The sequence below is a fragment of the Hyaena hyaena genome, unplaced genomic scaffold (genome assembly GCF_003009895.1).
Source record: "Hyaena hyaena isolate Hyena2069 unplaced genomic scaffold, ASM300989v1 scaffold_233, whole genome shotgun sequence".
In the NCBI taxonomy this organism is placed as follows: Eukaryota; Metazoa; Chordata; class Mammalia; order Carnivora; family Hyaenidae; genus Hyaena; species Hyaena hyaena.
The window spans coordinates 2,060,903-2,088,830 of record NW_024080866.1 but is presented as its reverse complement, the minus strand read 5'-3'; the positions used below and the strand labels follow the sequence as shown (position 1 = coordinate 2,088,830).

The 27,928-nt window shown below is 50.1% G+C and overlaps 3 protein-coding genes across 6 annotated transcripts in view; 2 read left to right on the top strand and 1 right to left on the bottom strand.

The window, feature by feature from the left end:
- Window positions 1-2,396: 2,396 nt before the first annotated feature.
- On the top strand, window positions 2,397-5,772 carry ELOVL3 (ELOVL fatty acid elongase 3). Its single transcript, XM_039243995.1, has 4 exons — window positions 2,397-2,702; window positions 3,680-3,811; window positions 4,692-4,843; window positions 5,094-5,772. Exons 1-4 carry the CDS (start codon window positions 2,602-2,604, stop codon window positions 5,519-5,521), a joined length of 813 nt encoding a protein of 270 aa, XP_039099926.1. The 5' UTR covers window positions 2,397-2,601; the 3' UTR covers window positions 5,522-5,772.
- Window positions 5,773-6,723: 951 nt separating this feature from the next.
- PITX3 (paired like homeodomain 3) lies at window positions 6,724-8,443 on the bottom strand. The gene is made up of 3 exons (XM_039243998.1): window positions 8,326-8,443; window positions 7,951-8,153; window positions 6,724-7,389 (listed from the first exon to the last, which is right to left on the bottom strand). The coding sequence occupies exons 1-3, from the start codon at window positions 8,441-8,443 to the stop codon at window positions 6,802-6,804; spliced, it is 909 nt and encodes a 302-aa protein (XP_039099929.1). The 3' UTR covers window positions 6,724-6,801.
- Window positions 8,444-21,131: 12,688 nt separating this feature from the next.
- Window positions 21,132-27,928, top strand: part of GBF1 (golgi brefeldin A resistant guanine nucleotide exchange factor 1) — a 121,853-nt gene continuing 115,056 nt past the window's right edge. For all 4 annotated transcript variants that reach the window (XM_039243942.1, XM_039243941.1, XM_039243940.1 and 1 more), the window contains exon 1: window positions 21,132-21,365. The gene's annotated coding sequence lies outside the window, so the exon portion shown is untranslated. The remainder of the gene's footprint in view (window positions 21,366-27,928) is intronic.

Genomic DNA, 27,928 nt, shown 5'->3' with positions numbered 1-27,928 from the left:
GTTATAAACTCTCATTGAAGGAAAGAAATACCATGCTATGAGAACAATTTATATACGGTAGTGGTATGAGACCCAGTCAAAGGGCCAGAGAAAGTTTCCCCTAGCAAATAATTTCTGGATGTATGCTTCTTCTTCCCCTCTTCCACACATCTCTCCCCAAGCTTCACCATTAAACTCCACAGAGAGGCGCTGCCCGGCTGGCTCAGTCTCTAGAGCGTGCGGCTCTTAATCTTGGGGTTGTAAATTGAAGCCCGACATTGGGTTCAGAGATCACTTAAAAATAACATCTTTAAATTTCACAGGGAAAGACAATGTAAAATATCTTCATTTGAGAGAAATCCAGAACTGAGTGTACATATGCTATATGAATTTATAAACTTCCAAAATGATTCACCCTGACATTTCTATATGTCTAATCCACAATATCCTTTCCTTGACATTATATGATTTGTATGCTGACCCCATCCTTGTGAGGTAGGCAGGCAAGTATGACTGTCTATATTTTACTGATGAAGAATGTGAGTCTCAAAGAGGTTAGATAACTTGCCTAAAAACACATGACTAGTTTATGGCAGAGCTGGGATTTGAATCCAGGTCTTGTAACACCCAGATGGCATTATTCTTGTGATTGTCATTCTTTCATTTATTCATTTATCCATCAAATATGTACCAATCACCTTCTGAGTGTCAGGCTCCACATGGAGCAGTCAAGAGTCACTGAAAGATTTGAAGCAGGAAAGCAGCATGATTCAGTTTAGGTTTCAGAACCCTCTTCTGGATGAGAGGACAGAAAGTGATGGTTTCCAAAGTATGGTCTGGGGTCACCCACTGAGTCTAAATCTCTGGGGTTGGGGTTCAGTAATCTCTTGATCAGCCAGGTTTGGGAATTTTGTTCCAAATCTAATGCAATAAAGAGAAAGAAGCACTGTATTAGAGAAGAAGGCAGTGCAACCAGTTAACATGACTAAGGTAGTTGTAGGCCAGCCAGGTGAGAGGTGATGAAGTACAGAGACAGAGGGAAGCACTGAAGGTCATTTAGATAGCATGGGCTGGATTTCACACTACCCTTCCCTGGGCAGCGGATCAGATTCAGAGCTGGGATTCCTACCTAGGTCCTCAGGCTCTAGTGTCTTTGGGCTTTATTGTACATAGCCATTTATAACCATATCCTCATGTAAAATATTTATATTTATGTCCCTTGGCTCTCGTTTTGCAAATAGCCGTCTATCTTATCTCAAACTGACCTCAAGCCTTGTATTTCTCCCTCAGTTTTATAAAGCCTAAGAGAGAAATAAGGGACAGACAAGCAAGGCTGTAAAAGCTTTAAAATGTTTACTTCTTGGGGTGCCTGGGTGCCTCAGTCGGTTAAGTGTCCTACTTCCTCCACTTGCAGAGGGAGAGAGACAGAATCCGAAGCAGGCTTCAGGCTCCGAGCTGTCAGCACCGAACCTGACGTGGGGCTTGAACTCACAAACTGCGAGATCATGACCTGAGCCGAAGTAGGACACTTAACCGACTGAGCCACCCAGGCTCCCCACACTAAAATTTTTTTTAAATATTTATTTCTTTGGGAGTAGGTACCTAGGCAAAAAAAAAAAAAAAAAAAAAGATTTGATTAAACAAGCACAACCTCTGAGAGAGAATAGTAAGACAATGGGGAGATGCACTGCATATCCTAGTCTTATAAACCCTAGAAGGCCTCCAGGAAAGCTGAAGACAATAATCCCAGAAGCCCAGAGGGTGACCCATTTCCTCTCAAAGCTTATTACTGGGTTTCAGGCTGGAGCGGTTCAGGAATTCAGGAAACTGTAAAGAAACCACAACAGCCTCAACAACCATCTCCCCAAACACCAACATCAACAACCTCAACAATAAAACTTACTGACAATCGTCTCCTTCCCACCCACGACCACAGACCTGAGGCGAGTAGATGGGACTATGGGAGATTCATCCTCTTCCGGGTTCTGGGTTTCCTAGAGTCTCAGGGAGGTGGAAAAATGACACCCCTATTTCTGAATGAATGCACCAGAGGCTGAGGACACCTCTACTGTCTCCTCACTGCCAGGCAGGTCACATTAAAGCGAACTGAGGCAAAAGCTATGGTTGGCAGTGTTGGGATGAGACTAGCCTGCCCAGGTACTGGCAAGGCCACAGGGGTAAGCCAAGCGGGTGGGAATGGAGCTGTGGGAGAAAAGGGTGCGAAAGTGGGCATGGCAGGAGCCTACGACAGGCATACGGGGTGGGGCGTGAGAACACCTGCGGGGGAGGCACCCTTGAGGATAGCCAGTCAGGAGCGGGTTGCGGCCCAGGGGCGGGACCGGGGCGTATCTTGGTCAAGATTGGATAGCAGCCTGGAGCTGGGAGGGGCGTCGCTCCGACTGGGCCCGCCGCTTTGCAATCCGCTTCATATATCGCAGTGGTGACAGCAGTTGGAAGCAAGCTGATTGCGGCACACGTCCCTGAATCTGACGCTCCTCGCTTGCCGCGAAGTTCCTTGAGGTCCTCGTGCATTTTGTCCTGCCCCAAGATTCGCTCCATCCTCTGTCCCCTAACCTCTTACCTAGCTTCCGAAGCTCCGGACCTGGACGTCTGCAGAACGAAATGGTCCCAGCCATGAATGTCTCGGACGAAGTAGCGCAGCTGTTCCAACCTTACCACTTCGAGCTCTTCCAGGACATGAGGCCCTTTTTGGAGGAATACTGGTAAGACCTGGGGAATGAGAAGGGCCAGACCAGGGTCCTGACCTTGATGACTGCTATTTGGGGTGGGGTGGGGGTGAGGGAGGAGGCACTGAATGCCCGCAATGATTTTCTCAAAGAGCAAAAGTATCGGGCTTCCCTGTACTGGCTCCATATCCCTGTTGTCCAAGGTGCAGGTAGTGTTGGCACCTCAAAGAGATTAGATCTGGAAGAAAGAGAAAGAGGGAGAGAGAGACAGAAAGGGAGGGAGGGCGGAAGAAAGGAAGAAAGAGGATGGGATGAGGAATACAGGAGACAGACTGGGGAAAGAGGTTAGTGAGAAGTGATCTGTGAGGAAAGGGGTTAATCTGAACTCCTACTCACACCCACCTTATTGATGGCTCTCCTCTGTCCTTTGTGGCCATGTGTGCACGCGTGCAGGCACAGTGCTGGTGCTCAGGGACAGTCTGCCCTTCAAATTATGTTGTTCCCCCAATTCTCCATCATCCCTGCTGTGGAGTAGACACAGCCAGGGAGCCTTTCCAAGATTTCCCCAGGCTCTTTGGCCTTGCCCTGAAGCTCCTCAGAGGTGTTTGTGGGCTAATTTTGTGCTCCAGCCAATTTGCCACGACCCAACCAGGCAGAAACTATTGCCACATTCTTCTTGCACCAGAGCCCTGAGTTGGTTTTAGGCATAAGCCAGCAGCCGTCACCCATTTACAATTCCACTGAGAGAGCAATAACCACAGAAAACTTGGCCACAGCCCTTGACCTGTGCTAGGTACTTTATATACCTTAACACTGCCAGGAGAGGAGTGGTATTTCTCCTTTATAATAAGGAAACCGAGACTCGGAGAACTAAGTAGTTTTTCCAATGTCACACATCCAGTAAATGACAGAACTGTGGCTCCAACCCAGAGCACTTCCCTTGAGAGATGAGTGGGTACTCCTCTAACGAGCACCCACCTGTAAGCCCATCACCTCTGCCTTCTGCCTGCCAGGGCAACCTCATTCCCCATAGCTTTCATCTACCTGCTGCTCATCTTTGTGGGGCAGAACTACATGAAGGCACGGAAGGGCTTCAACCTGCAGGGGCCTCTGATCCTTTGGTCCTTCTGCCTTGCAATCTTCAGGTAAGACACATCCCCCCCACCTCCACTCCCTGCATATTCTGTAGACCCTACAAGCCTCATTCTATCCCTAAAAGCTTTCTAGAAACCCCAACTGAGTCAACTCCCCAAGTTGCCCTCTAACCCTCTCCCTAACCCATTCCCCCAGGTCCAGCCCCCTGCCTGGCTTCCACCCTCCCTCTAGTATTATCCTGTTTTCCTTCTCTCTCTCTCTCTCAAATGTTTATTTATTTTTGAGAGACAGCGAGATAACAGGGGAGGGGCAGGGAGAGAGAGGATCTAAAGCAGGCTCTTCTGTGCGATCAGTGGAGAGTCCGAAGAGGAGCTCGAACTCACAGCCGTGAGATTATGACCTGAGCCTAATTCAGACGCTTAACTGATTGACCCACCCAGGCGCCTCTACCCTGGTTTTCTTCTTCCCCAGGCCCCATACTGACAGCTTCTGTTCTATCTCATGAGTACTCTTGTGCTCACGGAGTCTGTGTACTTTTAACATATTTGCCCAGCCTCTAATACTCTCAGCATCTAACACCCTCTTCCAAGAACTTCCAATTACTTCTCTAGCCCCTCTTTCCCATATTTCATCCCCGAAACTCCTTCCATATCCTCCATCCTGTTACCCATCCCTACCCATCCCAAGAACCCTATTCCCTAACTCAACTTTCAGTCTAATCCTCCAGCATTCCCTGGTCCTTCCCTAGCCCTCAGCTCCTCTAAATTACTGGTTGGATCCTGGCCACAGGATCTCAGAAGTTGTGATCCGTTTCACTGGAAGGGGGGAAGAAGTGGTGGAGCTTGGGACAATGACCTTCCAGGCCAAGGAGGAAGGGTGAATCGTTGTCTGAGGATGACCCTTACGCCCTTTTCCTCTCTCCCATTTCAGTATCCTGGGGGCAGTGAGGACATGGGGCTATATGGGGACCATGATACTTAGGGGCAGCCTAAAGCAAACTGTGTGCTTCTCCGCCTCCATCAACAATCCCATAATCAGATTCTGGTCCTGGCTGTTTCTTCTCAGCAAGATCATTGAACTTGGTGAGTGTCAAGGCTTTGTCTCTCTGGTGCCCAGTCAACTGCATCCCTCCTTAGTGTTCCCCCATAACATGGAGAGTCCTTTCCCCCACCCCTGGGTCCTAACAACACCTCTTACCGAAGCCCCTCTTTAGGTTATTTGCCGCAAAGACCCCTCTCCATGCCCTGAGAATTCCCCCCATTCCCCTACATCCAGTGTGGAGGGTGGTCCCAACACTGGGTGGTATGCCAGCTATGACTCCCCATCTCTCAGGAGACACGGCCTTCATCATCCTGCGTAAGCGGCCACTCATCTTTGTACACTGGTACCACCACAGCACAGTGCTAGTGTACACGAGCTTTGGATACAAGAACAAGGTGGTTGCAGGCGGCTGGTTCATGACCATGAACTACGGTGTGCATGCCATCATGTACATCTACTACACTCTGAGGGCTGCCAAAATGAAGCCCCCCACGTGGTTACCCATGCTCATCACCAGCCTGCAGATCCTGCAGATGTTTATGGGAGCCACTGTCAGCATCTTAACTTACATCTGGAGACAAGAACAGGGATGTCACACCACAACGGAACACTTCTTCTGGGGTCTCGTCTTGTATATGACCTACTTCATTCTCTTTGCCCATTATTTCCACCACAGCTACGTAATCCCCAAGGCCAAAGCCAAGACCAAGAGGCAGTGAAGGGTTGGAGAAAAAGGAGCTCTAGGCTCTCTCCTCACAAAGGCACTGAGGGGCTGAGCTTAGATTTGGGAGAACGATTAGCATGCTTTTCCTGCATGTTTTTCTCCATGGGATGTGAGCCCCAAGGTGGCAGGAAGTTATGTCAGACTAGAAGTGTCAGATGTGGGATGGGTCTAATCTAGTACTTTGATGTTTCTATTTTTTTTTTTTAATGTGAAGGCCAAGCAGGCCCTGGGATGGGGGTAGGACTGAAGAGGATCCCCAGAACTGAGTTATTTATATTTCTATCCAGAAATCTTCTTCTTGTTCTACTTTTTAATTAAAGATTTCAACAAGATTTTTGGGGCTTTGGGATTTGGGGGGAAGAGGAGGACTGCTGTGATAGGAGAGGGCTGCTGGCAAGCAGGATGATCACTGGGTGAGGAGCCTAAGCAGGTGTGTGGAAGGATGAGAGGCTCACACACAGACACTCAAGAATCCTAGGCCTGGTAAGCACTTAATAAATGTCTGTTACAGACCAGAATTTTATTGCTATTAGACGCCCAAGCCCCTCAGAGGAACAGTGAGAAACAGGTGCAAAAAGGCGGAGTAACTTATCCAAGATCACAGGCTTCCTAAATTGCAGAATTGATGCCTGCAAGCGTTCGAGACCAGACCGCCCAGTTATCCGCTATGAGACCACGAGGTGGCGCCGCAGCACCAACTTTGGCCAACGCCCGCCGAGTTGCAGGCCCCTAAGCCACACCCACCTACGCGCACGCAGGTGCGCTCAGTGGGTCCGGGAATTCCCCCAGCTTTTCCGTCCTGGTGTTGGGAGCTGAGGGGGTACTGAAGCCCTAGAAGTCCCGGCCCTTACTTCTTTCCTGCACACCCAGCTCTCCTTTAGAAATGGCGGAGCATGAGGGGAGGGGGCTTAACGGCAAATCTGAATCATCAGGCCTTTGGCAGTCCGCGCACGTTTATTTCATTAATCTTTGAAAATGAGGGAGAGGAGTCTGAAGAAGGCGGGGTGGGCCGAGGGTCAGCTGGCCCCCTGGGGAACTGGTCCCTGTTCCTGGCCTTAGTCCCAGGGGCGCGGACTGTGTGTAGGGTCCAGTCCACCCCTCAGGGCCGGCAGGGGGAAGTCTCTCTCCTGAGCCGGCCGACCCCACCCACCCACCAGCTGCCCCAGCACCCCTCTCAGACCCCGGGGCAGGGGCAAGCCGGTCAAGACGACCCCAGTCCGGGGAGGCTGTGAATTATCGACCCTGCCCTCGGCGACGGTCGACGGACCGGACCATTCATACGGGCCGTTCCACGGCGTACTGGCACGGACTGAGGTTGGCGGCCGGGGGCGGCCCGGGCACGGCGGGGTAGCTGAAAGAGGCGTGTTGTTTGGCCTTGAGCCTGAGACTGGCCAGACTCGAGTTACACGGGTCCCGATATACGTAGGGGGAGGAGGCGGCTGCAGCGGCGGCTGCGGCGGCCGAGGCGTAAGGGCAGGACACTGCCCCGGAGGACACTGCGGCCGGAGCCAGCCCGGGGGGCCCCCCGCCCAGGCCCTGCAGGGCCCCGGGCCCTGGCACGGTGCCCGGGGCGGCCGCGGCCGAGGGCACCATGGAGGCGGCGATGGAGCTGGGTGGCGAGAAGACGGGCTGCGATGCCAGAGGCCCCACATTGACCGAGTTGAAGGCGAACGGGAAGGTCTTGGCAGCGAGCGGCGGGCCGAGAGCCTTTGGTGGCCAATTGCCGTAGGAGTATCCGGGGTACACCTCCTCGTAGGGCGGCACCAGCCCCCCGAGCGGCGCGGCGAAGCCGCCCTTGCATAGCTCCGCCTGCTGGCTGCGCTCGCGCTTCCGCCACTTGGCGCGCCGGTTCTTGAACCACACCTGCCGGAGTGCGAGAAAGGCTGTCAGAGCAGCAGCCGGGAGGGGGCGGCCCGGGTCAGCGCGGCGGGCCGCTAGGTCACCGAGACCCGCGTTCGGGCAGGGGCAGGGCGGAGGATAAACGAGACGGAAGTGGTTAGAGACGGGATTGGGCAGCCAGGTCGGGGCTGGGGGCAGCGCACCGAGTCAAGGGGCTGAGAACAGTTGTGGGCGGCAGAATTGAGTCAGGGGGGAGTCGGCCTGGGGGGTCCCGTAGGATGGGGTCAAGGAGGGGGGAAGCAGAGAAGGAGAGACAGTGCGGGGGGAGAAGGAACGCGCGGCCTGGAGCCACAGGGTGGAGTCAGAGCAGAGGCCGGAGGCTAGTTCAAAGGAGGCCGTGCATGGCAGCAGACGGAGGCCTGGGCACGTTGGGTGTTGGGCCGACGGTGGGCAGTCAGGGCAGAGGCACAGACTGCTGGCTCCAGGGCTACTTGCTGAGCGGCCGGCTAGAGGGAGGCCGGGGCCAGCGGCTGGGGTTGGGGGTGGGGGGTGGCGGGGAAGGTTGCAGGTCTGAGAGGACCTTACCCGCACGCGGGCCTCGGTGAGGTTGGTCCACACAGCGATCTCTTCGCGCGTACTCATGTCGGGGTAGCGGTTCCTCTGGAAGGTCGCCTCCAGTTCCTGTAGCTGCTGGCTGGTGAAGTGGGTGCGCTGCCGCCGCTGCTTCTTCTTCAGAGAGCCGTCTTCCGGGGAGCCGCCGGGCAGCGAAGCCGAGGCCTTCTCCGAATCTGGGGGCCGAGATGGGGGCAGGTCACTGGGTGCCCAGGCCTGCGCGAACTCTGCGGCTCCCGGACCTCCTCCACGTAGCCTTCACTCCCACCTTGCCTTCCACTCCCAGGTCCCACCCGCAAGAGGGATTGAGCTGCTATCTCCCCTACCCCCAGTAGGGGGTGAGCTCACCGCTGTGCTCTTGGCCCTTGCAGCCGTGTTCTGGGAGTGGAGGGTGGGGAGTGCCCGCGTCTGACAGCGAGAGGGCCGGGCTCCGGGCCTCCGCCTCGCTGAGCAGGCTGAACTCCATGGAGGGAGGACTCTGGAAAGGAGAGAAGACACAGGCCAGGTTGATGGGGAGAAAATCTCCGGGTTATCGGGTTCCCAGTAGTGTCTCCCCTCAAGTTCACTGTCCCTTTTTCCAGCCACCGATATAAGCTACCCCCGTGTGGGGTACCCTAGGATAGAATGGGGAGACAGCAGCCTAACGGGGAAAAGGTGTATACGCAGAAGTTTCATGCACAGATATGCATACCAGACTGTTTTGTTCACTGATGGGCACCTAGAACTCTGCCTGATGCACAATTGGTATTCAACAGGTAGCGAATTAATGAAAACTACACTATTGCACACTGTAAAGTGTATACCACATCCTCAGAAACTTCAATTCCTTTTCACATGTATGTCCAGTGTGCCCACAAACTCATACATGAGACTCAATCACACCTAGAGATACTACCTGAACCTCTGTTATTCACTCTTCAGTGGGATAGATTTGGTTTTTAAAAAAAATTTTTTTTAATGTTTATTTATTTATGAGAGAGTGTGAGCGGGAGACGATCGGAGAAAGAGGAAAACACAGAATCTGAAGCAGGTTCCAGGCTCTGAGCTGTCAGCACAGAGCCCGACGCGGGGCTCAAACCCACGAACTGTGAGATCATGACCGGAGCCGAGGTCGGACGCTTAACCGACTGAGCCACCCAGGTGCCCCTCAGTGGGACAGATTTGATTCTGCACGAGGCCCAATATGTCTCGCATAAGGAAAATCACTGCTATTATGTATGAGCACTTACTATGTGCCTTTACTTAATTACCTCTCTTCTCACAAGAATGCATCGATATTAAGTATTATCACCCTTGTCCCAGTGAGGCAACTGAGTCTTGAAGCCACCACTAAGGTCACAGAGCTCATAAGTGGTAGAACTGGGATCTGAACCAGATCTGGGAAACTCTTCAGCTAATGCTTTTTCTTCATTTCCTGTTTCAAATTGTGTTCATTGGGGCCCTACCCAGAATCCCCCCAAGGGGCTGGAACTTGGGGCTAGCCTCAGGGACAGAGCTCTAGCCTGGCCTTGTTTGGGTCTGCTTCTCCTACGCCAGTCTTGCTTTTGCCTGTTTTATTTATCCTATCTGGAGAGATAGCATTTGAAGAAAGGGTTCTGGGATCAAAAACAAGTTAGAAAATCCCTAGGCATTCTTGCCTCGTCTGCTTCTGTGTCTACCTGGACACATGTCACACCCTTACTAGCCATTCCACTCATGCCAGTCTCTACCAGCACTCCCCACCCCCAGTAGTAGATGTGGGCTTCGTAAAGCCACATTCCCAGCCTTACTCTCTATCCCAAACCTTGCCTGACATTGCCTGGGAGCCTACCTGGGTCCCTCTCCAAGTCTCCCCTGCAGGGTCCCCTTTCCCGCTGGCTCTCCCAAGCCTTCTGGTGGGATAAGCAGAAAGGGGCATTGGTGAGACTCAAGAACTCTGGATGCCTCTTGGTCAGAGGAGAACCAAAGAAGGCTAGGGATAGAGGAACAGGGTAAAGAGCTAGCTGGGTAGGAGGGGTCCATCTCCCTCCCCATTAACAGGGACTTAATACAGGCTGTGCAAGGTGGCATTAATGTGGTGGATTAGCCTAGATTGAGATGTGTGTCACTTGGCTGCTCTGAATTTATTAGGAGCCTTTTTCAGGGAGACACAGATGGGCAGCAGCCTTTATTTGCACATGGTAATGCCCCCATCAACCAGCTGAGAGATGACAGCTGCCCCCCCCCCACCTTTCAAGTGAAATTGGGCATGGGACAGAGGTCAAGTCAGTAGGTTGAGAAGAAGTCCCTATTCTGTCTGTAGTCATACCTTTTCCTAGGGTTGGAGAGGTGGGACTAAAGGAGAACCCAGGAAGGAAAGAAGTCAGGTTAGGGGTAGGTGTGCTCAGCTTACCTCCCCTTCCAGATCTGCAGTCAGGAATCAGGCTTGGGGCTGGCCCAGCAGTGCTCTGATAGAAGGGAAATGCCCTTGGGTGGGGACTCTGGCAGCTCTGCCTAGTGGTTCTTCCCAGATAGCTCAAAAGGCTTAGAACTGAGAGCTGGAAAAGGGGGTGTTCTGAAGTCTCCTTTTACTTCATATCCAAGATGCTCTCGAAATGCAAACCATGCCCCTGGGCTCTCCAGAGGCCATGGGAGCAACACCGCTGGGGAAAGAGGGATAACTGGGTTCACCTGAAGGGAAAGCTAAATCCCACCAGGGCCATTTGTCCTTCCAGTCTGCTTTGGCTCCAGACTTCCAATGTTCCAAACTCCCCTTCCCCCAGCATTCCATACCTGTGTCTTGGTCTCACCCTCTATTGCAGCAGAGGGAGGCAGGGTGAGGAGAGATAAGGGCCAGAGTAAAAGATGAGGTCGAGAAAGCAGACTTCAGGCTGCGTGTTCCCAGAGACAGACGGACACACATGCAGACACACATGGGCCCCCACTCAGACAAAATAAGCACTTGGACTTGGAGCTAGAAGCATACAAACACATACTCTCCCACACATGCGCTCCCACATTCAGGCAGACAGACCCACACCGTCACACAGTCTCCTCTCTCTGTGACAGGGACAGCTGCCTTGGCTGTTTTGGAGCTAGCCATTACCCTCCCCCCCTTCCTGGCCCCTCTGAACCTTAGCTCTCAGTCCCAGGAACTAAGGACTCCGTGGGGGAGGAGGAGGCCAAAGGGGCCAGGGGAGTGCTCTATACTCAGTGACTGCTGGGGGAGAGTCTGTTTGGCTGGGTGGGGAGAAGCCTGAGGGAAGAGGATGGCTTGAGAGTAGAGGGTGGAAACCGTCCAGCCTCCTCCTAAGAAAGTAATCTGGTATAGCCTGAAGAAATTAGGTTTGGAGACAAAAGATCTGGGTTCGTGTCCTGGGTTCATGTCTCCCCGACTTCCTAGCTATGTGTTTTTTACCTCTCTGGACATTTTTTCATTTCTAAAAGGGAAATCATAATCCCTTCCCTACCTACCTCTAGTATTGTTATAGGGTTAAAATAAAACTTAATGTAAAAATGAGTGGGAGTAAAACTTTATCCAAGTTGCTTTCCCCTCCCCCCTTATTCATTGAACAGATGTCTATTTGGCACCTTCTATGAGCTGGGCACTGAATAAGGCACTGAGGATAGAGTGGTAAGATCTCGTCCTCATCTCTGTCCTTGCTTGAGTTCACCTTCCTAGACCCTGAATTTCCCAGAGAAGAATTTCTGTGTTGAATAAAGGTAAGTACACCGCATTTGAGAGTGGAATGCAAAGGTGTGTTGTGAATACTCTGCCCGACACATAAAGGAGGGCCCAATCAATAAGGTAACAACAAAATGGACAGAATAACCCAAGCTAAGAGCCACTTTGGGGACCAGGGACTGGTAATGGGAAGAAGGAAGTTTTCAGGCTCTTGACTGGTGTAGTAATAGTGGGAAGGGCATGATGAGGCTCAGAAGGGCCTTGTGTGAAACTGAAAAGGCAAGAATATCAGTCAGGCAGGCAACAGATAGTGGGTGGGGGCACAGGCCCCCAGCCGACTCGTGTCCGGGTGGGCTAGCCAGGCAGAGGCTGGGGGCGCCAAGCTGTTGTCTGAGCTGGAGACAGGCTGGCTGAGGATTAAGCTCCCCCAAACTGTTGGAGGTCAGGAAGCTGGGGAGTTGGGACTGAGGCCAGGGGCTTCGCCTCACTCAGTGGACAGGGACAAGCAGTAGGTCTGGAAGCTCTAGGATTGGTTGACACTGGTAGGAAATACCAGGCAGAGCCAAACAGAGTCAGGAGATAACGGTGGTGCTGAATCCAGTTCTGGGAGGGGCTGCCTGTCCTGCATCGAGCCTTCCTGACACACTCTTCTGGGGATGCAAGGGCTAGGCTCCATGGTGTCCGGGTGACAATCCTAGCCCTGAGGAGGAGAAAGGGCCTGCAGGTGTACTCTGATTCCGAAGTACAGGCTGCCTACATGGAATTACAGGAAGCCTATCATGGACTGCAGCAAGAACAAAATATTCAAGATATATGAAGGTGGAAAGCAGAGGTTATCACAGGCCAGAGAGCTCATAGTAGGGAGGCTGTGGCTTCCAAGAGACCCAAGCTCATGGCAAGAAGGCAGCTTCCACATGTGCCCACTTTTGTGCTGATGTCAAAGGGAGAAACCAGGGCCACAGCCAGAGAGCTCCCAAGTAGTTGCAATAATAATGCCTAAGGCAGGAGGTATACCCTAGAACTGAGGTGGGAGAAAACCACTGAGTGAAGAGGAAGATTGAAGGGATGGAGTCATGGTGCCATGGCTCATCTTAGCAAGCAGCAAGTTGGTGATAGAGTATAAACCGGGGCCCTTAACTAGCGTGGAACCCGCCTAGAAACCTGGATCTGAAGTGAGGCCCTTAAGTTCATTAGGGATGCTGAGCACCCAGACTGGTTTGCTGAACTGCGGTGAGCAAATGGGAGCAAATGAAGACAGTTGTAGACCAGGCCCACAGCCCCACAAGGAATCCCTAAGACTCAAGTGGAGGCAGCAATGATTTGATGTGGTTAATTTATCAAGGGGCAAATTAGGGATCAGAGAAATGGGCCCCCACACCCACTCTTCCCCTTTCTTCTTTCCTTCAGCAAGTGTTAGGTGCTAAGACAAATTCCTGAGAATGGTAAGGTACAGACCCTAACTTCTAGGAGCCTGTACAGTCTGGGGAGGCAAACAGAATGGACGATGATAGACTGAATGGGACTAATTCTCACACCGTAGGGGATCAAAGAGAGAGAAACCCATGTAAAGTATCAGGTTTTGGGACTCAGAGAATGTAGTACATGGCAGAGCTGGGAACTGGGAAGATAAAGGGGCAGAGGCTTTTAAATAGTACAGCAGTATTGGGAATGAGCTGGCAGGTTCAGAGGGCAACAGGCAGTCTAATGTGGCCGGGGTCTCACTGCGGGCCATGGGAGTTCATCAGAGAAAAATAGGTCAGGAGGGACTCCAATGAAGGACAAGGGTTGGTGCTTCAGGTTTGATAGAGTCTAGGCTAGAGCGTCTCCAGCTTTTCCATCAAAAACCCCTAAGACCATAAGAGAGAACATCACTCTGGGAAACTGGGAGCACAACCTCAAACAGCTGCCACCAGTATGAAATTTCTTTGAGATCTCCAGCCTTCTGGTAAAAATTGAAGCAAATTTTGCATTCTATTCCATGCTTGAATTATATTTATTTTAATATAAAATAAGGTTTTCTCTCCAAATCTCCAGGTGACATCTTCAAGCGACATCACACGCCAGGAAGGTGGGCCACATTTATCTTGCAGCGTCATGCCCCTTCCATTACTGTCCTGCCCTCTCAATCCATCTTCCCTTTTGAGAAGCAGTGCTCCAAGCAATGGGAGTCACTGGAAGCTTGCAGGCAGGGGAGAGACATAAGAGCAGCATCTTTGAGACCTTTATTTGGCCGTGGTGAACAGAATGGATTGAGTAGGGGAAAGGTGGGAAAGGGGGAACTTAACTAAAAAGTGTAAAGAAGGCCCCAGGGAGGACAATGGATAAGGAGTAGAAGGAGTTTTGAAAGCAGCTCTTACTCACCCCACTGCCTTTCTGTCCCCATCACTCTCGTCATGGGTCTCTGGTCCATGACCATGGGCTAGACACTCCAGATGATCCCAAAACTCAGGACCTAATGGATCTTTCAGGTTAGCTGCCTTCTTCCTCCCCACCCTCTAGGATATATCATTTAGAGTGAAGGGAGAAGAAAAAATTGGGGTGGCTCTGTCCTTCTCTCATGCTTACCCCCAGCTCAGCTCCAGACTGCTCCCCTCTGCCCTCCTGGATCTGGGTCCCGGGCCCATATTCACACCCTTGAAGAGGAGGCAGGCAGGGATCAGATCAGATTAGCAGAGGAGTTAAGCATTTGGGGAGATCCCTAGAACTCTTTTTGGAGAGGATCAGGGGTAAATGACTGGCATCAGAAGCTTGGGATAGGGTGTTCCATCTGTCACTGACAATCTTCCTGTGACTGGATCAGGATGCTATCAGGCTTCCCTAAGACGTGAGATCCCATCCTTCCAAACAAAGATTCTGTGGTTACAGGGGACCTGCAGTTTGGGCATAATAATAGCAATAATGCTTCTTATTTCTGTGGCACTTCTCTGTTTGCAAAGGGCTTTCAAATACATGATTTCATTGAACTTTTACAACCACCTTGAGTGCCAGGAATGTCCATCCTCATTTCTCCTCTGAGATGAATTTGTCCAAGGTTACACAGATTGAAGAGATTCAAATCCAGTTCTCCTAAAACTGGGGTCTGAGCTCTTTCCATGCCTCGCCCCCTCCACCCCAGCAGCCATTTGTGGCTCTGACATGCCCTGATCCTCCCAAGCCCTGAAGGATTCCATTTCTACTTCCTGCCTCTACCTCCTCTCTGGAAATGAGCTCTGGAAGTTTGCTGCCCACTGTGTGCCAAAGAACATTTTCCTATTCATCCTGAGCTTGCATCACTCCAGTTCTATGAGACCCCTTCATCTCCCATTTCAGGATTTGGGGAGCAAACAAATCTTCTGCTTATCTAGGCCCTTCATTATTTGTGGATTTCCATCCTGTCGCACCTTCTAGAGGCCTAAACTTTGAAGTTTGCCCTCTCTAGCAGCTCCTCACTTCCCATTCTGTGGGTCATTCTCTGACCCTTCTCTAGGTCCATGACAGTCTCCCTAAGAGCCAGTGAGCAGGCATGCACTCAACTGCATAGTTTTATGTAAGGATGGGAGAAAGTTTGGTTTTTTGTTTCCACTCAACTTCATTATAATGGTATTGCTTTTTAGCCTTTTTTGGCAAGTGCAGAACTTTAGGCTAAGGTCTTCAGGGAACCATCTGTAATGCCTTCCCTATTTCTTTCCTGATTCAGAGCCTTTCATTTCATCCATATTTTCAGTGATTTTCACAGGTGATGGGAGTACAAGCCCCTGAAGAGGGTATCAGAATATGGTGGGAGTAATTGGGGTGTATCTTTATATTTATCAAAAGGGGGCAAAAGATAAAAAAGGGTGAGAAACGATGGTCTAGCCAGTGATAAGCAAACTTAAAATTGAGGAACGGAGGTGGTAGTGTGGGGCATATATATTGTATGTCATTCATGGGTGGTGGGTGAGAGAGGTTGAAACCCACTTATTTAGATTACTCATTGCTAAGTACATCACTTTGCACCTATCCTGTGAAAACTCAGTCCCTAGCTGACTTGTTTAGCTCACTTACACAGACTGGGAAAGTTCTCTCTTCTATGGTCCCTTTAGCTTAACTGGGCTCTGGTTAGAGTAGGGATCAGGGTGGGAGGTCACTGTATGGGTCCAAAGGAATTAGGGCCCTTCTCCAGCTACAGACAAAGCAAAAGAGACAGTTGGGTGGGGCTGAGACATCCTTCCCTACCAGACTTGGAGGGCCATATAGGCCCCATATTGACCCCAGAGTTTGGATTCTATGTATCTCCTTCCTTCTTCCTCTCAGCCACCAGGGTGGTGTTGGGATTGGTGGGGCTGAGAGAGCCAAAAGGGAGACAAAAACACAGAGTTTGCTTTGCTTAAGGGCTCCGTGCGGTTTTCTCATCAGGCCTGGGCTCCTGCCCTTTGCAGGGAAGGAGCCTTTAGCCTGCTGATACCCAGGTAAAAATCTGGGGCTATCTGGTCAGCTGTATTGGAATTAGGAGGTGACTCTGAGTTTGTGAGGGAACTGAAGCTGTCAGGGGGGCTTGTGCCAGACTCCTCCTCACCCCCATGGCCCTTTGTGGTTCATTTTTTCCTTTCCTGGTCTTCAACTAGCAATCCCACCATTGTCTTTCTCTCCTCAAATTTGGCTTCCAGAAGTGCGGGTTGGGGAGTGATGCTCACATCTAGTCTGGGTTGGAGAGGGAATGTCCCCCAGCGCCACTCCACTCCAAGGCCGGGCTGCAGCCTTTCCCCCTCCCGGTCCTTGTCCCTCCCTCTACAGCCCCTAGAAGCAGAAACTAGTTTACAAAGTGTGAGCTTGGATTTGAGGCGACCCACCACAGCGAACCCCACTGCACACGCAGCAGCTGGGCGAGACGCTGCCGGGTAGATGGACATGCCACTCGGCCAGGGACATTCTGTCCGCCCCTGCCGGACACAGCGCCTGCTCCGGAGAGACCCACCTCGCCTCCCCGGACATTCTGTCCGCTCCGAGCCCCGCGCGCGGCGGACATTCTGTCCAATTCCATGTGGCTCCAGGCTGGGACCCATCCGGGCCGTGACCCCAAGCCCGACACGCCAGACCCGCCGCCTAGTCATTAGGGCTGCCCAGCTTCGGCCCTGCCGCTCGCACAGCCGCCATCTGACCCAGTCGCAGCAGGCTCTCACAACACGGCTCTTATCCCAACTGCGAAGTGGCTGGGAAGAGAAGCGTGTGCGACAAGACTCACCCCTGTTCCCAGCCCCTCAAGTCTGATCCCTGGGAGAGGGGTGTCCGGAGCCGCCAACTGCCTCCACGCTGCGCGGCCGCCGCCAGCTCCCCCCGCTGGCCAGGGCCTCGGCAACCCCGTTTGCTCCCTGGTCGCCTGCCCTGCGCCCCCGAATTACAGGGCGCTTTCTGGTAATGATTTCCCGACTCCCTGCTTCTCGGAGCTCTAGTCCGGGCTTCTAGTCTCTGGCTTCTCTCCGGATCCCGAGTCTCCCTCTTCTCTGTCCTCTGAGTCCCGACGCTGAGTTTCCCTTTTCCTAAGTCCTGGCCCCGGGTCTACAGTACGCCCTCCCAGTCTAGACCCGTTCCCCAGGCACCGTTCCTCAGTTCAGCCACCCAGGTCCTGTTCTAGGGATCCCGAAGTTCTGCGGAGGCTCTTCGGCCCCATGAGCCCCCTCTCCCCGCGTGGTCAAGCACTCACAGTGAGTCCCGCAGCAGGCAGACTCCCAGCGGCGGCGGCGGCGGCGGCGGCGGCAGTCTGGAGGGCAGGCAGGGGCCAGGGGCCGGGCACCCGGCCGGGGCGGGGGCCACCCCCCTGTGCCCGGGCCGCCGCTCCGCTTCGGCGCTCCCGGACTCGCTGAGGGAGAGAGTGAGCCTGGCGGCGGACTGCCACCCCCCGCCGGCGCCCATTCACTTTATGGCAGCCCAGGGCGCCCCCAGCCCGCAGCAGCTAGCCTTGAGCGTCGGGCCCCGCCCCCTTCCAGCTGCGCCTCCCGGGCTCCACCCTTTCCAGCTGTGAATTTTCAGGCCCCGCCTTCGGGGGAGGGATCGGGCCGGCGCGCCGCCAAGAAGCCCTCCCCCTGACCAATCGGAGGCACTCCTCAGCATCTGGGCTACGCCCTTCCCCACGTGGCTGAAACCTCGCTGAGCCAGAACATTTTGGCAGAACCAAGCGGGCGAGAGTAACGTGGGCCTAGTGGCCCCGCGGAGTCGGGGCCCGCCGGCGGCGAAGTAGGGTCAGGCCGCCACCCTCAGCGATGCACAGTGCCGCCGGGGGATAGTGCAGCCGGGGCGCCAGGTGGAAGGGCGCACGGGCCGGGAGAGGCCACCGGGCTTCAACGCTAAGTTGCCGCTCAAGTTTCGCTGGTTTTCTCCACTTGTCGCTGTCTGTCTCTCCGCGCTTTTGTCTCCGCTCCAGTGCTCCCATGTCTTGCCTTTCTTTCCTCTTCTTTCTCCTCCGCCGCTTTGCTCTTGCTGTTTGTCCCTCTCCTCCCTCCTCTGCCACTTTGAAACACTAATTTATCTTTCTTGGTGCTCCTCTTTTTCTTTACATCTTTCTTTTCTTCCTGTTCTCGGCTATCTCCCGCCCTGTCCTCCCACCTCCCCTCTCCTCCGCGTAAGGTGGCTTCGTTAAGAAAGCAGGGTTTGGAACGAGGCAAACCAAGGCGGCATTCTAACCCTACAACCACCACCGAGTGTCCTTGGGCAAGTAACTTATCTACCACCCCCCTACTCCCACCTACCGCTCAGAATTAAAGGAGGCTCTCGCTGTATGTCAGGGCCTGGGTCGTTCACCTGTTAGTCCACACCCTTGGCTTGCCCAGGCTATGCTCTCACAGCATTAGCAGGGCTAGCTTCTCCCTGGTGATACCAGGTTCAGTCCTGTGAGCAAGATGTGGCCTTTATGCTTGCTAGATAGGGAGTTGCAAGGGACAGGACAGACGTGCTAAGGAACACGTGGAGTCAGGCTGGGTTGCTTGGGTGTCCCTGAGGGCCCTAGGCCCTATCATACAGTGTGCTCCTAAATGTCTCTGCCTAAAAGCCTGCAATAGCTCCTCATTGTTAAGACAAAGGCTAAGCTCCCTAGCTTGGCATACAAGACTTTCAGGACCTGACTCTGTCTCTCCCCCCGCCCTGCCAAAATGTGTTTTTATTAAAATACGAGGGAGGACAGGATCCATGGGCAGGAAAAGTTGCCTGGAACTGACCTTGTCTAAATCTCCAATCTCCTAGTGGTTTCCTACACACCTCTGGCCTTTCTTCTGACAGTAACATATTGCTAGGCTTCATCTTACCAACTCCTACTCATCTGCCTAAGCTCCAATCAGGTATCATTTTCTCTGAGAAACCTTTCCTTGAATACCCAAGGTAGCTAGATGTCTAGCTTCATGCTCCCATAACCCTCTTACACACACCCTCTATTACTCCACCCACCATACTGAAGACATCAGCTTATGTAAAGTCCTCTATGATGCTAAACTTTAGAAGGGCAAGTTCCATGTCGTCTTCCTCATATTTCTATCCCTAGGCATTATGTAGACTCAATACTGAAATCTAAGAGGGAGATGTTCTGCCTGGTAAGATGATGGGTATTGTCATCTTTTTCCTCCTCATTTCTTTTTTTTTCTTTATTTTCTTTATTTATTTCTAGGAGAGAGAGAGAGAGACAGCGTGAGCAGGGGAGGGTCAGAGAGAGAGGGAGATACAGACTCTGAAATAGGCTCCAGGCTCTGAGCTAGCTGTCAGCACAGAGCCTGACGCAGGGCTCGAACCCACGAACTGCGAGATCATGACCTAAGCGAAAGTCGGACGGTTAACCGACTAAGCCACCCAGGCACCCCTTTCCTCCTCATTTCTAACACACTCCCATTCATGCTTTTGGGTTGATTAATTATTGGAAGTACATGGGAGCAGAGATGAGGAGAGTAGGGAGTTTTGGTGTACTTAGGATTTTCCAGTTGCCTCTCGAGGACCTCTCAACCTAAGACAGGCCCAGAAGACCAAATCCCAGGTTTCAAAAGAAAGTGGAAATATCTCAGAGGTACTGTGAAAAGAAGTGCTATGGTGGTTCTATCTTCTTCCTCTGACTCTCTTTGGGTGAAAGAGGCAAGATCCTTAAGTTGGACCCAGAGTTCAGGAGCCTGATGTGCAGTTGCAGGGAGCTGTTGAGGCGTTCTTCAGGTCTGATGTTCAATCTTGTCGCTTCTTCAAATTAGAGGAATCTAGAGCGTCCCCACGTTCCTAAGTGGTTAGGTTGGAGTTTCTCTCCGTTTGGGTCATCCATAAATGGGGAGAAAGTTGGTCTTTTTCCCCATTGCCTCGGCAGTCTCTTCAGGTCTGCTGGGACACCTGGGCTCTAGTCCAGCAGGCAGTCCGAGAATTCCACCATTCAATCAGCAAGGAGAAAACCCATCCTCTTGTCTTCTTCCTGCACACTCTCACTTCTAGGTAATTCTAGATATCCTGGCAACCTCTATCATCTCTTGCATAGAAGAGTGAAGGTTGGGTGGATATCTAGTCCTTAGACCTCTTAGCATTTCCAAGGCAAACAGGAAAAGCTTTAGTTTTTTGGCCTTGGGTGATGTTGATTAACCCTCATGATTAGCTTTTTTTTTTTTTTTTTTTCAGGAGGTAATGAGTATCCTGTGCTTAGTATGACGAGTATTAAGTACAGCCTGATAGTCTAAGGCATAAGAAGTAGTGAGAGGCAGTGAAAAGGAGGGCTGGAATGAAGGTGAGGACACCTGGGTTTGTCTCTCTTCTCTGCCATTAGGTATGTGGACGTGGGGGCCATCTTTCCACCCTGGGACTCGGTTTTCTACTGTGTAAGTCGAGACCTGAGTTAGATATCCAAGATTCCCGCTTCCTCTCATTTTCTCTATTTCTGAATGATAGGAATGGGGCACAAGATGCAGAAACAGAGTTGAAATGGGACAGACACCTGTAAAAGCCAAACATGGCAGGCTGGCGGGAGGGTGGTAAGGGGAGGTTCCAATAGATAATGGGACTGATCCTAGGATGGAGAGAACCCAGAGCTGCCTCGAGAGGAAGTGATCCCTCAAGGGGCAAGATTTTGGCCTAGATAACTTTTGATAGTTGGTGGCCGGGGGGGGGGGGGCCGGGGGGGGCGGAGGAGGGAAAGCAGAGGGCTGTACGGTTGCCCGCTCAGGCTCTCAAAACGGACCCCGCCCCCTTTCCAGCAAATCATAGCTTTCCTCCCCATAATGCCCAGCAGCCACTGCTAAATCGCACACTGCAACCGAACTCTACCAAACTCCACCTCTCCAACCGCCCAGCCCAATTTCTAATTTTTATTGGCTCTTTTAACTGTCACTCAGAGAGTCCTCGTATTCGTTGGTTGTCCCCTACCTACCCTTTTCTTTCCCTTGTGATCTCGCCTCCGTAGGTAGTACCCGCCTCCCTAAGCTAATTTTCTTTTTCGATTGGGTAGATGGAATGCCACTTCTCGCGATACAATGCTATGATTGGCTGTCCGCGGCAGGGCTCGCGCAGTTACCAGGCAGCGGGCTAGACTGAGGCTAGTTACCACGTCAGAGAGCTGACAGGGAAGGTAGCCGGCTCCACCGCCCGTTCCGGCCGACTCTTTCTGGCGGTCTGTGCGCTTCCTGACTTCGGCCTCAACTTTCAGGAAACAGGCTCCTTCCCTTCTCCCATCTGCCGCCAGAGCCGGGAGAGCCGCTTAAAGACGCCTTCGGGGCCCGGGCTGGACATGAGCAGCGGCTGCGGGTCCTGGGACTAGGCCCCGCCATTTTGGATCCGCTGACAGGTCAGCGAAGTCTCTTAGAGTTACAGCGTCGTAAAGGCCGCCTTGACATCGCCACAGGGAATGAGGGGAGGAGGGCCCTTAAGTTGGACCAGCCGGGTGGGTTAAGGACGCAGAGGCAATAATAAGACGGGGAGAGATTGTTGTGGGAGGGAACTGGGAGGCATACCGGGGGCAAAGGTCAGGCCCCTGCGGCTGGAGGGGCGACTTCAGCTCTGACTTCTGGTCCCTTTCGTGTGCCCGAATCTTTCTTCTTGTGTTCCCAGGCTTACCTAGCCTTCAGCTTCCCTCTTCTAGAGCTTTCTGCATCCTAAAGAGCCCAGTCCTCAAAAGCTGAAAGCAAACCTAAAGAACATTGTATCTACTTTTTAAGGTTGATTTTTAGACCTTAAGTATGAGAGTCTCTGCAGATCCTGTACAGCGTCCACTTCTGTTTGGCTGCCTCATTAACACAGCTGACCTGCTGCCCTAATCCTGAATGAACTAGTGCAACCTAGACTCAGTGAGAAGAGGTGTGGAAGGATTGAGGCCAGTCTTACGGAGACTGGGACTAAGAGAAGACTTTGCTCGTCTAGGGCAGCTCAGCTGCCATTCTGCGTCTGTATGTAAACCCTCGACTTACCTTCTGAGGCTGTTCTTCCTTTACATGATCGTTTGCAGATCTTCTCTTCTGGTGTGTGTTTTTAGTTGGCATTTACCCCCAAGGTCTTCTCTTCGTTTGGCCTAAAGAGATGTTCTTTCACAAGGAAGCCACTCTATTATGACCTTTTTGGCCGAGAACAGAGAAGCATTTGAATATTCGTGGTTTGGTACTGTTGGCCTATTATTTTTAGGCCAGCAAAAGAGTCATGAAAGATGTTCAGCTAATTTAAAAGTCCAGCAGAGTGAATGATGGAGCCATGACTCCAAGGAGTAATTGATGGCACTGTGGTAACTTTAATCTTCTGTATCGTAAAACTGTAAAAGTCCCCAAAGGTAAAGAGTGTCTTTAGAAATGAGGAATAGTGTAAATAGTGTTTTTTAATACATAACATAGAAAATTTTGTGTCTTTAGGTACACAAGGCAGTTTTCTGAGCTCTGTTGGGGATACAAATAAAAAGGTCTGTTTTGGGATTGCTCTGTTTAATTTACATACTTCTTAAAAGCAGTAGCATATATGTGCAACGGCCTACGTAGAGCATGAGGTGGGAATGAGCAGTATCAACCTAACGCCTTTCAGAAAGTAATGGACATTTAATAAATGTTATCTTTACCTAGGAATAGTTTTAGTATGTGATCCTGACTTGTGGCCTGGTTCTGGCCCTGGCAGTCAGGCCTTTGCATGGTGAGGTAGTGACAAGGAGTATCAAAACTTCCTTGTGTTATAAGGCAAAACTATGTAGGATCTATAGTGACTAAACTCAATTTCTTCCTACCTAATACTTCCTCTTGAAGTGTGTGTGTGTGTGTGTGTGTGTGTGTGTGTCTATGTGTATGTTGGTGTGGGATAGCATTTATTATTTGTATTTATCGATTTAAGTGGGATGGAAATGGTCCAGGAAACAGTTTGTGTTTTAACTTGCTGATCTAAGTTGTAAAAGCTCTTTAAAAAGAAAAGTGGCCGTATGAAATGACATAGCCTAGGAAGTATCCAGGTTTGATGAACCTGCCTTGATCACCTGGTTGATAGACCCTGTTGAGCCCTGTGAGTTGATATGCTTTGCATAATGGGCAATCCAGTCTTTTTTTTTTTAATGTTTTTTTCTTTAATTTAATTTTTGAGAGAGAGAGGGATAGAGTGAGCAGGGGAGGGTCAGAGAGAGAGGAAGACACAGAATCCGAAACAGGCTCCAGGCTCTGAGCTAGTCGTCAGCACAGAGCCCGACGTGGGGCCGAACCCAGGAACCATGATATCATGACCTGAGCCGAAGTCGGTCGCTTAACCGACTGAGCCACCCAGGCGCCCCAATCCAGTCTTTGATTAGATAGTGTGACCAATCCAGCATCTTTTCACTTGGGCCTGGAAGTATCTCAGGCATTCAAAGATTTCCTTTTTCTTTACCAAAATGTCATTTTCCAGATAGGAATAGTTTTCACTCCCAGCCCTCATCTCAAATAAAAAAATTTGTTCTTCATTTGTGTCAGCCATACTTCAATTTAAAAAAAGAAAGAAAGAAAAGAGGAAATTTGTTCTTCCTTCAAGACTTGTACTTGAGCTTCATTTCAAAGGTGGTTGTAGACAGATAGTGATGTCTAATTTTGACAGTGATGTTCATTGCCTCGGTAAGAGCTCAGGTTGTAGACACATATCATGAGTAGCCGGGCACCAATCCCAGTTGAACTTGGAAGTTCTCAGAGTTCCACCACTATTGCACTTCCCCAGTGTTCCAGAATGCAGGATGATTGCCACTTTTAGATAATAACTTCATTGATAGTGTACTTAGACTGCCTAGTTTGGGCAGCTAGAGAGGAAGAAGACACAGCTCCTGCTTTTGAGAAGACTCACTGTATTTACGCAGCACTCACTGGAAGGATCATCCTAGTCTTTGTTTGCTATTTCTATTGATTGATCACAGTCTGTCCCTGTGGTTCAGTACGACTAATTAGAAAGATTCTGCTGTGGGATAATGGTGGAGTTGAGTTGAAGAGAGAAGGAGAGGTTTGTTTTACCCATCAGGCTGGAAGGGCTTTGTAAATGTAATTGGCAGCTGTTTAGCTTTTATTGTTCTTTTTCTGTATTTTAGTATGTTCAATAGCAATTGTTTAATTAAATGAAAATATAATAAAGCAGTGTAGTGATTTGGAGCCCCTGTCATAGTGGAAGTGATCATGGAAGTAATGATTTGTTGCCATCACACAAAGCAAGGATTACAAGCTTAAATGCCTGAGTATCAGGCAGGTAATGTAAATGAGTTAAGCCACATATGAATGTATTAGGATGTAGTGGGGACTGTCGTGTATTGGAATGTGGGCACAATGTGACCAGTCTTGCTGTTTTTCAGGAGAAACTTGAAATTCATATCATTGTGTTTTAAACTCTTGGCAATAGTTATAACGTTTTTAAAAACCTTTTTGCAGGTAGAACAAAGTATGTCTGTGGTTTGGATTTTACCCATCATCAGTGGATAATGACCTCTGATACATATGAGACTTAATCACTACAGCTCTCTATGTATAATCACACAGACTTACTTTTTATCTTGTCCTACTCTGCAAACTGTTACACTTAATTTTCACCTTGGAAGCTCTGAGTGGTTAACAGATGAGTGAAAGAGAGGAGCATTGTTTCATTTTTTATCTCTAGGCTGGTAGAAGGGACATCTTTGGACATATCTTAGTGGTTCACCTTGCATATAGTTCTTGGGATAGACTCAGAATCTCCATAGAGGGAGCAAGTGTCATGGCAGAGCTGAAGTACACTGGACACCTGATTATTGGGTTTGGGAGGATTTTCCGGTTGTGGCCTGTCAGGGCACCAACTCTTCCTAGTTTGACTTACACTTACCTCTCCACTCTTGGGATACATTTCTTGAGCCCAGTAAGTTTACTAATTCAGCAATTCTTGGTTACTCTCTATGCTTTATTAGCACAGACCTATGATATACATGGTCCTTGGCCAGCCCTGGGAATCTTATAAGCTGTATCTTTAGTGCTTCTCTGGAATGTTTGAGAGATTGAGTAAAAATAAACCTTGGAAGGGCCAGTTGAGGGTCATTTAGCTACTATCCTCTGAGAAAGCCCATCAGCTTTCTTGGTTTCTTGGTTTGCACAGCCCTGTATTAGACATCAAAGCACCAGTCTTTGTTTTTTGAGAATTTAATTTTTTTTTTCCTTTAGAGAGAGCGGGTGGTGTGGAGAGAAGGGCAGAGGGACAGAGAGGGAGGGAGGGAGATAATCTCAAGTAGGTTCCACTCTCAGTGTGGAGCGGGATGCAGGGCTCGATCCCATGACCCTGGGATCATGATCTGAGCCAAAATCAAGAGTCAGACGCTCAACTGACTGAGCCACCCAGGTGCTCTGATAATTTAATTTCTTATTGGATAAGGACAGCTTTAAAAAAAATTCTTTAATGTTTATTTATTTTTGAGAGAGAGATAGAGCACAAGTGGGGGAGGGGTAGAGAGAGAAGGAGACAGAATCTGAAGCAGGCTCCAGGTTCTCAGCTGTCAGCACAGAGCCTGATGTGGGGCTCAAACCCACAAACTGTGAGATCATGACCTGAGCCAGAGTCAGGTGCTTAGCCGACTGAGCCACACAGGCACCCCAAGGACAACTTTTAAAAGCAATTAAGAAAAAACGTTGGGGGGACGCCTGAGTGGCTCAGTTGGCTGAGCGTCCTACTTTGGCTCAGGTCATGATCTCACAGTTCATGGGTTCAAGCCCAAGGTCAGGCTCTGTGCTGAATGCTTGCTCAGATCCTGGAGCCTGTTTTGGATTCTGTGTCTCCTTCTTTCTCTGCCCCTCCCCTGCTCACACTCTGTCTTACTCTGTCTCTCAAAAATAAATAAAAATGTAAAATAAAAAATAACACATTTAAAAAAAGAAAAAACTTTGGGGTGTCTGGCTGGCTCAGTTGGAAGAACATGTGACTGTTGATCTTGGGCTTGTGAGTTTGAGCCCATATTAGGTGTAGAGATTACTTAAATATAAAAAAAAGAGAAACAACCCATAAACAATGATGTACTAGTAAGAGCTATTTGCAACCAAAGAAAATAAGACACATATATACATGTATGAAGAGTTGGCATGGGCACCTGAGTGCTCAGTAGGTTAAGTGGTTAAGTGTCCGATTCTTGATTTCAGCTCAAGTCATGATCTCACAGTTTGTGGGGTCAAGCCCCAGGTCAGGCTCTGTGCTGACAGCGTGGACCCTGCTTCAGATTGTCTCTCTCTCAGCCTCCATATGTGGAGAAACACATATGGGATGAAGAGTTGGCATGGGCATCTGGGTGCTCAGTAGGTTAAGTGGTTAAGTGTCCGATTCTTGATTTCAGCTCAAGTCATGATCTCACAGTTTGTGGGGTCAAGCCGCAGGTCGGGCTCTGTGCTGACAGCATGGACCCTGCTTCAGATTGTCTCTCTCTCAGCCTCTCCCCAGTTTGTGCTCACCTGTGCTCTCTTTCTCTCTCAAAATAAATTAACTTGAAAAAAAGAACTGACAGTTGAATAAAGAATTATGTATTTCAGAGAAGAAATATGAACATGCAAATAGCACATGAGGAGACTTCAGGAAAATAGATGTAAAAACAGAATAGACTGGTGGACAAATGTAGGTTATTTTTGTCTATAGAGTAGCCTGTATGGAAGGTTTGTAACTTCTGGTGGAGAAACACATATGGGATGCAGAAAGAAGGTTTGCCTGCTTGGCTTAGAGTCTTTGTCTTCTATGAAGTGATTGTTCTTAAAAGAGGTTGTGAGCTGCATTATATTGGATAGTCAGTCTTTTTTTTTTATTTTAATGTTTTATTTATTTCTGAGAGAGAGAGAGAGAGAGAGAGAGAGACAGTGTGAGCAGGGGAGGGTCAGAAAGAGAGGGAGAGACAGAATCTGAAACAGGCTCCAGGCTCTGAACTGGCTGTCAGCACAGAGCCCGATGTGGGGCTCAAACCCACTAACCGCGAGATCATGATCTGAGGTGAAGTCGGACACTTAGCCGACTGAGCCACCCAGGCACCCCTTGAATAGTCAGTCTTGATGTTAGTCCATCCATTTGTTCATTTGGTCCTTCAGTATTTATCATTTTTCTTACAGGCATTGGGAATAAAAAGGTGAATAAATCATGGTGTCTTCCTGAGATGCTTATAGACTCATGGGAGAGACAGATTAAATGAATAATTATAAATCAGTATAAGTTGTTTAAATAGACCTATGTACAGTGTAGTGGGGTGACAGAAAAGGAGTACTACTACTCTCAGAGAGTGGGTTAGCTAGGGAAGATCTCACAGAGCAGGCATTATCATGATAACAGTTAATTTGGGGGGAGGTTTTTTTTTCTCTTTAATATATGGTGCTTTTATTTTTTTTCAAGTTTAATGGAAGTAATTCCTACTTTAATACTAATTTTTTTTTTTTTACAAATAGTTTATTGTCAAGTTGGTTTCCGTATAATACCCAGTGCTCATCCCCACAAGTGCCCTCCTCCATGCCCATCTCTCCCCTCCCCCCCCACCCATTAGTCCTCAGTTTGTTCTCAGCATTCAAGAGTCTCTCATGGTTTGCCTCTCTCCCTCTCTCCCACCATTTCCCCCCTTCTTCTCCCCCACGGTCCTCCATTAAGTTCCTCCTAATCCTCCTATACATGCAAACATATGATATTTGTCCTCTGCCTGACTTATTTCGCTCAGCATAACACCCTCAAGGTCCATCCAGGTTGCTACACATGGCCAGATTTCATTGTTTCTCATTGCCATGTAGTATTCCATCGTATAGATAAACCACATTTTCTTGATCCATTTGTCCGTTGATGGACACTCAGGCTCTTTCCATGTTTTGGCTATTGTTGAGAGTGCTGCTATGAACATTGGGGTCCATGTGCTCCTGTGCATCAGCACTCCTATATCCCTTGGGTAAATTCCTAGCAGTGCTA

Coding starts and splice junctions, on each gene's coding strand:
- ELOVL3 (XM_039243995.1), top strand. CDS start 2,602: ATGGTCCCAGCCATGAATGTCTCGGACGAAGTAGCGCAGCTGTTCCAA. Junction 2,703..3,679: donor CCCTTTTTGGAGGAATACTG/GTAAGACCTGGG, acceptor TCTGCCTGCCAG/GGCAACCTCATTCCCCATAG. Junction 3,812..4,691: donor TTCTGCCTTGCAATCTTCAG/GTAAGACACATC, acceptor CTCCCATTTCAG/TATCCTGGGGGCAGTGAGGA.
- PITX3 (XM_039243998.1), bottom strand. CDS start 8,443: ATGGAGTTCAGCCTGCTCAGCGAGGCGGAGGCCCGGAGCCCGGCCCTC. Junction 8,154..8,325: donor CAAGGGCCAAGAGCACAGCG/GTGAGCTCACCC, acceptor CTCGGCCCCCAG/ATTCGGAGAAGGCCTCGGCT. Junction 7,390..7,950: donor TCACCGAGGCCCGCGTGCGG/GTAAGGTCCTCT, acceptor GCACTCCGGCAG/GTGTGGTTCAAGAACCGGCG.